Source organism: Phoenix dactylifera, chromosome 2, assembly GCF_009389715.1.
Source record: "Phoenix dactylifera cultivar Barhee BC4 chromosome 2, palm_55x_up_171113_PBpolish2nd_filt_p, whole genome shotgun sequence".
Taxonomy (NCBI): Eukaryota; Viridiplantae; Streptophyta; class Magnoliopsida; order Arecales; family Arecaceae; genus Phoenix; species Phoenix dactylifera.
The window spans coordinates 23,389,294-23,400,647 of record NC_052393.1 but is presented as its reverse complement, the minus strand read 5'-3'; the positions used below and the strand labels follow the sequence as shown (position 1 = coordinate 23,400,647).

The following is an 11,354-nucleotide window of genomic DNA, read 5'->3' as shown; positions in this document are numbered from 1 at the left end:
ACAGGGGTCGATCTCAAACAGAATATTTGTTTACTTGTGGAGGTACTGCTATATCATGGAAATCTGTGAAGCAAACATTATCTGCTACTTCTTCGAATCACTCAGAGATTATTGCTATCCATGAGGCAAGTCGGGAATGTGTTTGGTTGAGATCACTAATTCACCATATTCGAAAAAGGTGTGGTCTATCCACAATCAATGATAGCCCAACAATCTTATATGAAGATAATACTGCTTGCATCACCCAGATTAGAGGAGGCTATATTAAAGGTGACAGAACGAAGCATATTTCACCTAAGTTCTTTTATACTCATGAACTCCAGGAGAAAGGTGATATTGACGTCAAACAGATACGGTCAAGTAAAAATTTGGCAGATTTATTCACCAAGGCATTACCAACCGCAACATTTAAGAAGATTGTGTATAACATTGGAATGCGACAACTTAAAGACCTTTGATCATGCATTTTTCAGGGGGAGTCAAGGACCTTGAAGATTTTGTGCCGATTATACTCTTTTTCCTTCGCTAAGGTTTTGTCCCATTGGGTTTACCTTTGCAAGGTTTTAATGAGGCAATCCTAAAGCACTTGGTGGTACACAAGAATACTGTACTCTTTTTCCTTCGCCATTGGTTTTTTTCCCACTGGGTTTTTCCTTGGCAAGGTTTTAACGAGGCATATTCTTTGTGTGTGGTCATCCAAGGGGGAGTGTTATGAATCCACCGTATTTGGGTGGATGACCACTTAACCTTCACCTCTTGAGTTTCCCCACCTCTTGGGTTTTCCATCTTTTGTAACTCCTAGATGTGCCCCTTATCCCTTGGGGATGCTACATTCATCCACCTTTTCACCTTCTCTTGTCCTTTAATTGTCTTGTGATTATGACTATTATATCTCCTCATTATAACCCTAGGCCTATAAAAGGGTACCTTGAGGAGGATGAAATGTACACAAGTAAAAAGAGAAAGAAAGGCATTAGAAAGAAATGGAAAATACTATTAGTTCATGAAGAACTAATTTTCTATAATTTCTGTGTCTTATTTATTTTCTTGTCTCCAATCTCTTTACCTTTTATTTTACAACAATTTGTTGCGATATAAAAAAAAGCTAAACATTGTTAGCATTATAGTCTAGTTTGGACAAGCCTGAATCATGTTTTAGCTATTTGATTCCCTAAATCTTGGTATCGGAAATTGGTGACAAGATTCAACCAAGGGTGGCTCAAGCACAATATCATTAATATTATTCATTAGTAAGAATTTGAATAAATATATAGCATGCCTTTTTTTTCACATAACCGCCTTACTTTAAAGTCTGCCTCTCACCTAACACTAATGCAAGAGTTGGAATCAAGCAACCGTACGTTTGTCAACTTCTCTGCCCAATAAAATTTAACATGCCTGTAGACATTGATCCATGATGATATAACACAACTTGATGGTCCTTATTTATGAGTTAATCAAACACTGGGCTCGGCCAGGCCCTATAGTAGAATGTAATTCTGATGCCTATGCTCAGATCCGCCAGGCCCAGCCCAAATATCAGGCTTACATTTTTGCCTAAGCCTGACCCAATCTTGAAAAGCCAATCTCGCGCTATATATCTAATTATCTATATCTATAGATATAGATCCGGGCTGATTTCTAGATCGGGCCTACTTTTTTGCCCAAGCTCGGGTGATGGGTTTATTTTTCATAATTGCAAGCCCAACCAGTAAATTTCAGGCTAGAGTGGGCAGGTTGGGCAAGCCACCAGGCCTATTATCAGCTCTATTCATAATTGCAAGCCATGGTACTATCATGAAGTAAACATATGTAGTTTATATAAGATTAGAACATGATGACACTAAAACCTCGATGGTAGAAAGACCAAAGCTCTACAACCTTCATCTTTTTGATCCTCTTCGCCATTTGACATTCACTGCCGACCTCTTTTGCCTCCCATCTCAAGCTTCATCAACTCTAATTCATGTAAGATTTGTTGATACTTCCCTATGTTTGCTTAATTAGTTAATGTGTATGCTAGAAGCTATTTTACGTGAGTGAATAAGCTGTTTGCTAAAATGATATTTAAATTTTTCAATCTTTCTATTATCATGAACTTATATTGAATAATTGAAGACTTCCTGTTTTCCTTGCTAGTTGAGAAATCTTAAAATCTTAAAATAGCAATACTGCTTTAACCAATAGCTGTCCTATGTTCGAATCTGAGTGGTTGTGAATAACCATTGCTTTCTTCCTTTCCAGATCAAACCTTCCGTCCAATATATGTCATGCAATTTTATGTAACATTTATGTGGTGGAATCATATTGGGAAATTTTGCTAGTTTGAAATCCATTTAAAGATTTTCTTTCTTTGATCGGCAATCTATCATTAGCCAAGTTTCCTTCTGTCGAAACAGGAAACTAATGGCCCATTTGATATCGCTTTTGTTTTATGTTTTGTTTTCAAAATCTCAAGATGAAAAATGAACTAGACTGAACAATATATATAATGTAACCTTTTTGTTTTTTATAATTTATTTGCAAAACTTTTGCTAAAGGTGAAAATAAAACCACAAAATTAGAGAAGTTTTGTGCAATTGCTAAGCTCAACACCAATCTTCATGTGTTATTTTACTAATTTGTAGAGGAGGAAAAAAAAATTAACAACAATACCAAATAGGCCTGCAGCATGGTTTCCTTGGAAAACGGGAGAAAATCTCACCAAAATGCACCCCGCCTCCCATATTTGCATAAAATCATCACTTGTCCTGATACCATATTAAAATCATCACTTGTCCCAAAAGGTTAAGCTTATAGGATGAGATAGATCTATTTATGTATTTTATATTTTCTTACACTCCCCCTCACATATGGGCCAAACTTTTCTTTTCCTTTAATCGGTGAGCCCAACATGTGAAATTTTTAATAATTTGGTTAAAGAGTGCGGAGACAGGCTCAAGTTTCTCTTTTTAATCAATAAAACTTGAAATGCCATTTGTGGAATTACAATCTGCATAATTATGAAAACTATGATCATCTTGTTGACTACTAAATACTCCTACCAATCCCCTTGGAGGAAAGAAGAAAAAGACCGTTATTTATATCAATAAGTAAGAAAACAAGAACAAGATAAATATTGTTTTCAGCAATAACGATGAATAGGAAATTGTTTTACATCAGAATGATGTTGCCACTTCGTCCCAAATCCAAGCTTCCTAGAGAAGAAGTTCCATGCACTCTTTGACCTCCCAAGCTTCTCCATCTCTTGCCTCATGGTTGAACACTCCTTTTCAAGTTCAGAGACCCTCATTCTCATCTCATCAGTGCTCATAGACTGCTGCTCGTTTTCCTGAATGATCTCTGTTTCGATGAATCCATCAGTGCTCTTTTGGAGTGCATGAGAAGCATGAGAATCGCCCATGCTGTCAGGGGCAAAGAACCAACCGGCAATTGTATTTCTCAGACGGAGCTGCTCAAAGAAAAGAACTTGGACGATTACTCGGATGGGCAACCTCTCATTATGGGCAGCATGCATGCAGGCCTCCAGAGAGAGCTTCTGGCAGTTCATGAGTCGACAAAGCTGCTCTCGCTCGGAGTCAGTGAGCCATGGGTGGGACTGAAATGGAGATTATAGGTGATGATCATTAACTTGTTCAGAAGAACTACTGGCTAGAAGAAAAAAAACAGCATTACTGAAATGGACGATCATAAACAATATAACGATCGCAGATAAATTAGAAGAATTACACTCTGCATGCATGTGCTTGTGCGCTTGAGATGATCGTGTTCGATTTTAGAATAGCAGGTATAACTTGATGAAGCACAGGTAAATATATGAACTACATTACCCGATACCCGTGCAAGCATATATTTAGTCTCACATCAGTTATTCGTCGAAGAGATCTTGGGTACTTATACAGGACCAAAAAATTCAAAAAATATCTTCCGGCTAGTCTTTTTGAGTGAGGTCCTGAGTTGTGATAAATAGTATCAGAGCGGATCCCTATAATTTATGTAGACTAGGGGATACTGCAACATGAATCTATTGGGGCTGACCACGGGTCGATCGTAGTACTTGTGATTAGATTTGAATGGATTTGAATTCTTAACCTGATTAAGACGTTAGAGCTGGCTAGCCTTTTTAGGTGAGATCCTAGGTTGTGACATGGTAAGATAAAGTAAATCTACTTGATGTCCATAAACTCGTACACCGAGGAAAAAGATTCCACTAACTGCATGCACTCACACACAGGAAAAAGACGGCAGGGGAGGTGGGTTTGAAACTTGACAAGGAATGATGATGATAAGGTCCAACAAACAGACCTCAATCATCTATCAGGAGCAATCATTCTCTCTAAACAACCTTAAGTATGCCAACTTTGCATATTGCCAAAAAAAAAGAAGAAGAAGAAATGTCACGTAAAGATCTAAATTGATGGTATGCGAAGATCTACTCCTACAAACAATCTTAATTCATTTTGGCATAATTAAAATGCACAAGATGCCATAATCTGGTTTAGCACAAAGTCTCATTTGCATGAAGGATGCCAAATGGTGATTTGTATATTCTAGGAGATGATAGTCACTTATAATTGTGTTTCTGCTATGTTTAAATGCAGTTTTATGCAAAAACAATTTAGAACACTATTGCATGTTCAGAAAATCAGGTCGTCATGTTACCTTTAGATAGATATCGACAGCACGGTAGAGCCCATCATATGAAACTCTAGCATAATCAGGGACCATAGCAGCCAGCGACTGGAACTTAGAGAACTTCAGATTGACATCGGGTGCAACTTCTGCAAGGTACCCATCCACGAGCTTCGCCGCCATGCTGATGGGTGTCAATGTCACAGAAGAGGCTATCAGCTGCCCCTCGTCTACAATACAAGGAGAAGCATCAAACACCGATCGATTCATCGACACAAAGTGATCAAGAATTCGCTGTACACAATCTATGTCATAGAGAGTCTCAACAGAGTAGCCCAAGTTTGGTATCAGAAGATCTTCTAGAGCAGCATCATCGAACTGGGCTCCTACTCTTCTCTCCAAATTCTCCCTGCAAGATGGGCTAGCATGCAAGATCATGGCTGTTCGGAGCAGGCTAAGCAGAAACTTGCTTGAGGTGGCTCCCTTTTCTATTGGGAGCACTTCAACTATCTCTTCAAGGAGAGCCTTCTGGCCGCTTTCCGACAGTGCCGAACCAGATCCGGTGGAGGTGGCATGATTGATGCTATCATGGAAATTTGAGTGCCTACTCAGTCCTGGCAGGTACCTCTTTGCATAATGCATGAGAGATCCAGAGATGTTTTCTGGCTTCATTCCCTTTGATTCCATTGCCAATATCAGCCTCTTATATAAAGGCCACTTGATGTGAGAAACATCCCTATACCACCAATCTGTTCCTGGGGATCTTGGCTTTGCCCCTGTACTGATTCCATTCCACAGAACAGTGCTTCCCAGACTCTTCAATGTAGGTTGGCCAGACATGGGCCAACCAAACAGAGTTGGATCAGCACAAGCCTTCGTTGCGAGTGAATCGATGCATCTCGCGACAATCTGAAGCTCTTCTGCATGGGGAAGAACATCCTCACATGTCTGAAGAGCTTTCATCGAATCGCTCCAGTTAACAAAGACTTCATCAAGGAAGTTTTCAGTTTGTACAATCAGATTTCCTTCTCCATATTCTTCAGTCATGCAGAGATGCTCAGCAGCACATCGCAGAGTGACGATGTTGAGAGCATTCAACTCGAGCTTTACATCGTAACAGAATTTTGCAGCCAGATCGAAAGCTTTAGCACCACCAGGAATGTCATGTAGCTGAAGAACACAATCTTTTCCATCCTCACTATGGAATTCGCTAATCATCTTTTGCAGCAGGCCGCTCCTATTAATTAATGGGAACTGCAGGAATTGATGAAAGGTATTATTAAGCTTGTGAGCTTCATGCTGTTTGAGTTTTGCATTTATAGAGAGAAAATTATTGAATTAATCGTTTCATCGCAAGCTCAATCACAAGTCCTGTAGGATAGATAAGCAAAACAGGCATGAAATTGCAGATAACAATTACTCTTGTTTTGAGTAAAGATAACAAATAACCTTATTTTTTGTACTTACATGAAATGTATAGCAAGTATTCACAAACCATTATTAAGTCAAAAGCATTGATCTTTAGAGTAACAGTTTGAGTTCTATAGACAATAAGTACCTCCAGCTCAGATATTTTTAAATTTTAAAGAACCCTCCAATACCAAGGTTCTCAACTTGAGCGAACAGATTGGATTATGAATAATTTACCCTCAAAAACCCAGAAGGATCTTATAAGCAGCTTAATCATGTAAGAATCTCATGTAGTTGCAATGATATCTTGATGTACACAAATATGTTCTTCTAGAAGATGTTGAATTGGTTGATAGGCCATGTTATGAACCTATTATGCCATAAGGCTTATAGAAAGATGCTTACTATATTCTACAAGGAAGAAGGCTTTACATTAGATGACACAATACGAATGCAGGTTTAAACAAAATAAGAGTAACAAATCAAGTTAAAAAGCCCCCATCCTATTAAGCAAAACATACAAAAGATAAAGGGGGAGAAACAAAAGATAAAGAAGGTGATGCAGAAGATGAACCAAAATTTTAGCAGCTTCATTGTGCAACTTTCATATGTATACTTAATCTGATCACTTTTGGCCATAATGGTATTTCATATGCTTTGTTTTAGAAACCAGTCATCATTTTTAAAACTTTTTGAAAGGAAATCTTAGCAAGATGATTTACTCAGTAGCGTGTCTTATAAAATTTTGACCAATGGCCTCAAACATCATCGGAAGTTCCAAGTACTTGTATAGAAAAAGGTGATCGATGTAACTATTTGTTTGAAGAAGATCTAATTATATATTGTTGCTAGTGTTTATGCAGTCAAACTAAATGTTTTGTGGTCATTGAATCTAATTTGCTGATCTATCAGTAGAAGACTGGATTAAATGGTAACCAACTAACCATGACTACTACTGCAATATGAATCCTACTTATTCAGGTAATCAAAACCTAGTCACACTAGTAAAATATTCTTTCTTTTTCTTTCTTTTCTTACATAATGAAAAGTCTATATCATTTGCTTATTGGAATTTTTTTTTTTAGCACAGCCGTGCAGTAATGATTCTATGACATTCTCAATATAGGCGGCCAAACAAATGTTGTTTTTAAGTGTAAATATGCAAATTTTCTGGTTTTACTTGCACAGGCTTGTGATTTTTTCACCTTAAATCTTGTTGTTTCCAGCCATATGTATTATCTACAGAATCATGCTCATATATATACAATGGAAGGAAGGAGATATACAGCAATCAAAAATATAAAGCAGAAGGATAAACATACCTTGTGGAGGTGAAAGGAGACTTCTCTTATCTCTATGATAACATCACTTGCAAGTTCACTCTTACAAATCCTGAAAGAAGGTGTTTGAACATGTCAATTGAACCTCACATTCGAATTTTTCTACGAAGTATAAAAAGCTTTTTTATTTTTTTCGAGAAATTGAGAAAATTTTTATGAAACAAAGAGTCAGATGCTCGTTGGCTGTGAATACCATCATGATAGTCTCATGACAATCTTCATTTCCAGTAGTCAGTCAGTCTAGCACCATAGGAGCTTATAATTAACATAATTGGAGACCATTAGAAGATCATGTATTAATTTGAGAACAAAGGAAAATAAGTACATCTACAGATATGAATTATTATCTGGGAGGTGCAAGAGGCATATATATAAAAGTGAATCCATGCACGGACAATTTCAATTTCCATAAAAAACTTGCATCTAATATCACCGGAATCTGTTAAATAAAATATAAATTAACAAAAGGTACTTGTCTAAATGGATTACAAAGATTCCATACTTTGTTGGGAAGGACTTAACATTTGCCTAAGGCCCCCAACCCAACTTTGTAGGTTGTGGAAATTTTTGAAAACATGAAACCGCATTCAAGCATATGAACCCATCAATGATTACTTCTATGAATCCAAAACAGATATGTAGGTGATCAGAGTTGAATCTCACAAAAGTAACAAACTTAAAATCCCAGATCAAGAGGATGCATACAATCAAAAAAAGATGAAGAGGACACCATGTTCGTAAAAGCCTGTCATGGAAAAACTATAGTTTCTACTTCTGTCAAAAACATTGATTTACTGACTTACGATCTTCAGATTGGTCCACCTTGTTTCATTCTTTTGTTTCCAAAAGCTCCTGAGGTTGGCACAAGGAGACTCAGTTCTAATAGTTGCAAAATCTATTCTTTGCTCCTCTTTTTTTCCTCTCTTTTTAACTTGAGCAGAATACAAACTCTCTTTATGATTGCTTGATAGCTTAATCAAGGAAGTTGGACGATCATTTTAATGTAAAGGATCTTTAATTTGGTGGCAAATACAAGAAGCAACATGCCTGAAAAATGTGATAAGGAATATCTTTCAGTACAACAGCACCATAGCTTTCGTCTCAAAAAGAGGGAACTGCATCCTAGCAGGCCAACTGTGTGAAGATGACCCTATCTATGGAACACTGTACATGATTAGACCAGATTGATGGTGCTGTTACTCATGAAATCAAGATGGCTTGGATGCTATGCTTCTTGGACTGGAGGTGAGATTGGATCTACCAATTATCAAGCAAATTATGCTAGCAATATTATCCAGTGGAGAGTTCATTAAATAGAAATTTTCTCTCCAGCATTCTTTAAGATTATCCTATGATTTGTATAATTAAGAAGAAATGAGGGTTCGAAAGAATGACCAATTTTGCAACTATGCAGTTGGCAATTGCAATACATGGTATAGACAATAAATAGGTTGAGGATGAGCCAACCTACAGCCTAGGACCTCACCTCAAAAGACTAGCTGAAAGATATTATTTGGTTTTCTTGATCCTATATAAGTAGCCAAGATCTGTCCAGCGAATAATCAATGTGAAACTAAACAAATGTCCGCACGGATCCTCACATACTCTTCCTGTTTAAACCCTGGCATCCTCGCGAGGCTAAGGATCCAAATCTATTAAAATTCAATCACAGACATCAGGATCAACTTGTGGTCAACTTAAATATACCCATGTTGCAATGTCCCCTAGTCCACATAGGTCGTGGGTTGAGTCCACTCTGATACCATTTGTAACAATCCAAGACCTCATCGAAAAAGGCTAGCCAGAAGATATTATTCGGATTTCTTGATCCTGTATAGGTACCTAAGATCGATCCAGCAAATAACCGATGTTGGACTAAACACATGCCCGCAAGGATCCTCACTGAGCACAGTATTGATAAGTTACAGTGTATCAGATTGGACCTTTCTCTTCTACCATAGACTCTATAGCACAGAGATGCAGGAGAATTAAATTTCAGAAGTTAAAACTACTGATGTAACTGCACAAGGCCATTCAATCCTTCCAACCCCACAAGATATATTTGATGGTTCTTAGAGCAAGGTGGTGTGCTAAGAATTGTTTTTTTTATAGATCATGTTAAACTTATGCTGTCAATACAGTTGTTCTGAGTTGAATGATAAGTTGACTCTTCGTCACCAAAATGTAATGACCTGACTGAAATTTTCAGTCCGCAATGTCCTAGTAAAGCAGCTTTTATCGGTCTTGGCTTTCGCATGAACATGATATCTGAAAAAATTGCTCCCTAATTACACAATAGAAGTGGTATGCATCATTCTCTCTAAGTATCTTTTAATTTTTAAAATATTTTTTTTAGAACTAGAATGGGAGCTAGCCTCTTCGCACATAGAGATAAGGTTGTATATAACTGGCCCTTCTCATACCCCGCAATGGCGAAGGCAAGGTGCACTAGGACTCGAACCTAGGTCATCGGTAACAACTCCCAATAGCTTTACGGACTATACTAATTGGCACACTCTAATCTTGCAAAATATATCAGTAGAACTAGTAATTAATCTCACCAAAAATATTGTTTCTTATAACAATTGTCGCAAATAATCAGTTTCGAGTGCACCAAGAGAACTCCTAAACGAAGCAGATCAATGACTAACTCACTTTCAGCATTCATGGAGCCATAGACACATCAATCTGACTGGTCGTATGTAAATATAATAACTAAGATTAATCCTTGCCTCATTTCGCTAGCTAATTTCAAATAAATAAATACACACTTTAAGGGTATGCCAAAATATTGGTACATTCTTTCTTTTTATTCTTGAGGGGGAAAAGTCAGTGCATTATAATTCAGATGCCCACATAGAGGTCAACAATAAGACACGTATGGAAGCACATAATTCATGTTGGCAACATGGCCATAAACCCTTAAGGCGAGGATATAAAACATCAAATTTTGCTCAAAAAGAAACATCAAATTTTCATTTTCATTGCCCACATGGATATACATTGTGAGATCACCAGCAAAGAATAAAAATAAATAGCAGGACATATTATTAGGCAAAAAAAAGAAGAAAAGCATGCATACATAAATCCATATAAAAGCACATCTAGTGGCCAAAAAAATAGATTTCTGTTTTAGCATTGAATTACAAACAAGCAGAGGCAGAAAGAAAAAACCATTAGTGATCATGAAAGACGTCAAATTCTATGAGGAAAATTTAGGTACATGAAATTATGTAGCATACCATGTTTGGCCTTCAAGTTGGAAAGAATCTGCTTTGGATCCCAGCTCCATGGTTGCCATCTCTCTCTCTCTCTCTGTGTGTGTCTGTGTGTGTGTCCTTTAGAGAGTCCTAATACTCCTGTTAGCAATATAAAAATGGAGAACAGAATGATGAGATGCAGAAAGAGGGAGTCTCGCTTGTGATTCCCAATTTCTACACTTCCCACATACAAAAGAGGAAGAACTTTTTTTTTTCAGAAGAAGAGGTTGGTGGCAACAAAAGAATTTTATGACAGAGAAAAAAAAACTCTCAAACTTCTTTTCTGAAACTGAAACTGGTTTTTGTAAGATAAGACAATATATTTTAGAGAAGATTAAAAGAGGATATATTTTTTGTTTACTTTTTATTCATTTGTTAATCTTTTTTATATTAATTTTTCTTTATCTTTTTGTTTAAACAAAATGAGCCCGGGTCTATGGGGCAGACCGGCGGAAAGCAAACTCGCCCCCACAAAATTCTCCTTCATGGATTCACTCCGTTGCACAGTTACCACATTCAACACTCCTCGTCGGGTTTCATCACCAGCCGGTCCCTTCACCTCCCTCCCCTGCTCCCATTCCTGTGTTGAAGTGTGGACCTGTGGCTGCTTTAAGATGCGAGCACATGCATGGTCCGTCGGTTTTATTGCTCGTGGCCCAACCGAGCCGGTTTATGAGGCAAATTATAAATTAGCCGGAGAGAAGAGACTAGG

At 37.5% G+C, this 11,354-nt stretch overlaps 1 protein-coding gene across 1 annotated transcript; it reads right to left on the bottom strand.

Moving 5' to 3' along the window:
* Positions 1-3,058: 3,058 nt before the first annotated feature.
* Positions 3,059-10,683, bottom strand: LOC103696802 (BTB/POZ domain-containing protein At5g03250-like). Its single transcript, XM_008778521.1, has 4 exons — positions 10,625-10,683; positions 7,365-7,434; positions 4,663-5,886; positions 3,059-3,598 (listed from the first exon to the last, which is right to left on the bottom strand). The coding sequence occupies exons 1-4, from the start codon at positions 10,681-10,683 to the stop codon at positions 3,125-3,127; spliced, it is 1,827 nt and encodes a 608-aa protein (XP_008776743.1). The 3' UTR covers positions 3,059-3,124.
* Positions 10,684-11,354: the final 671 nt, after the last annotated feature.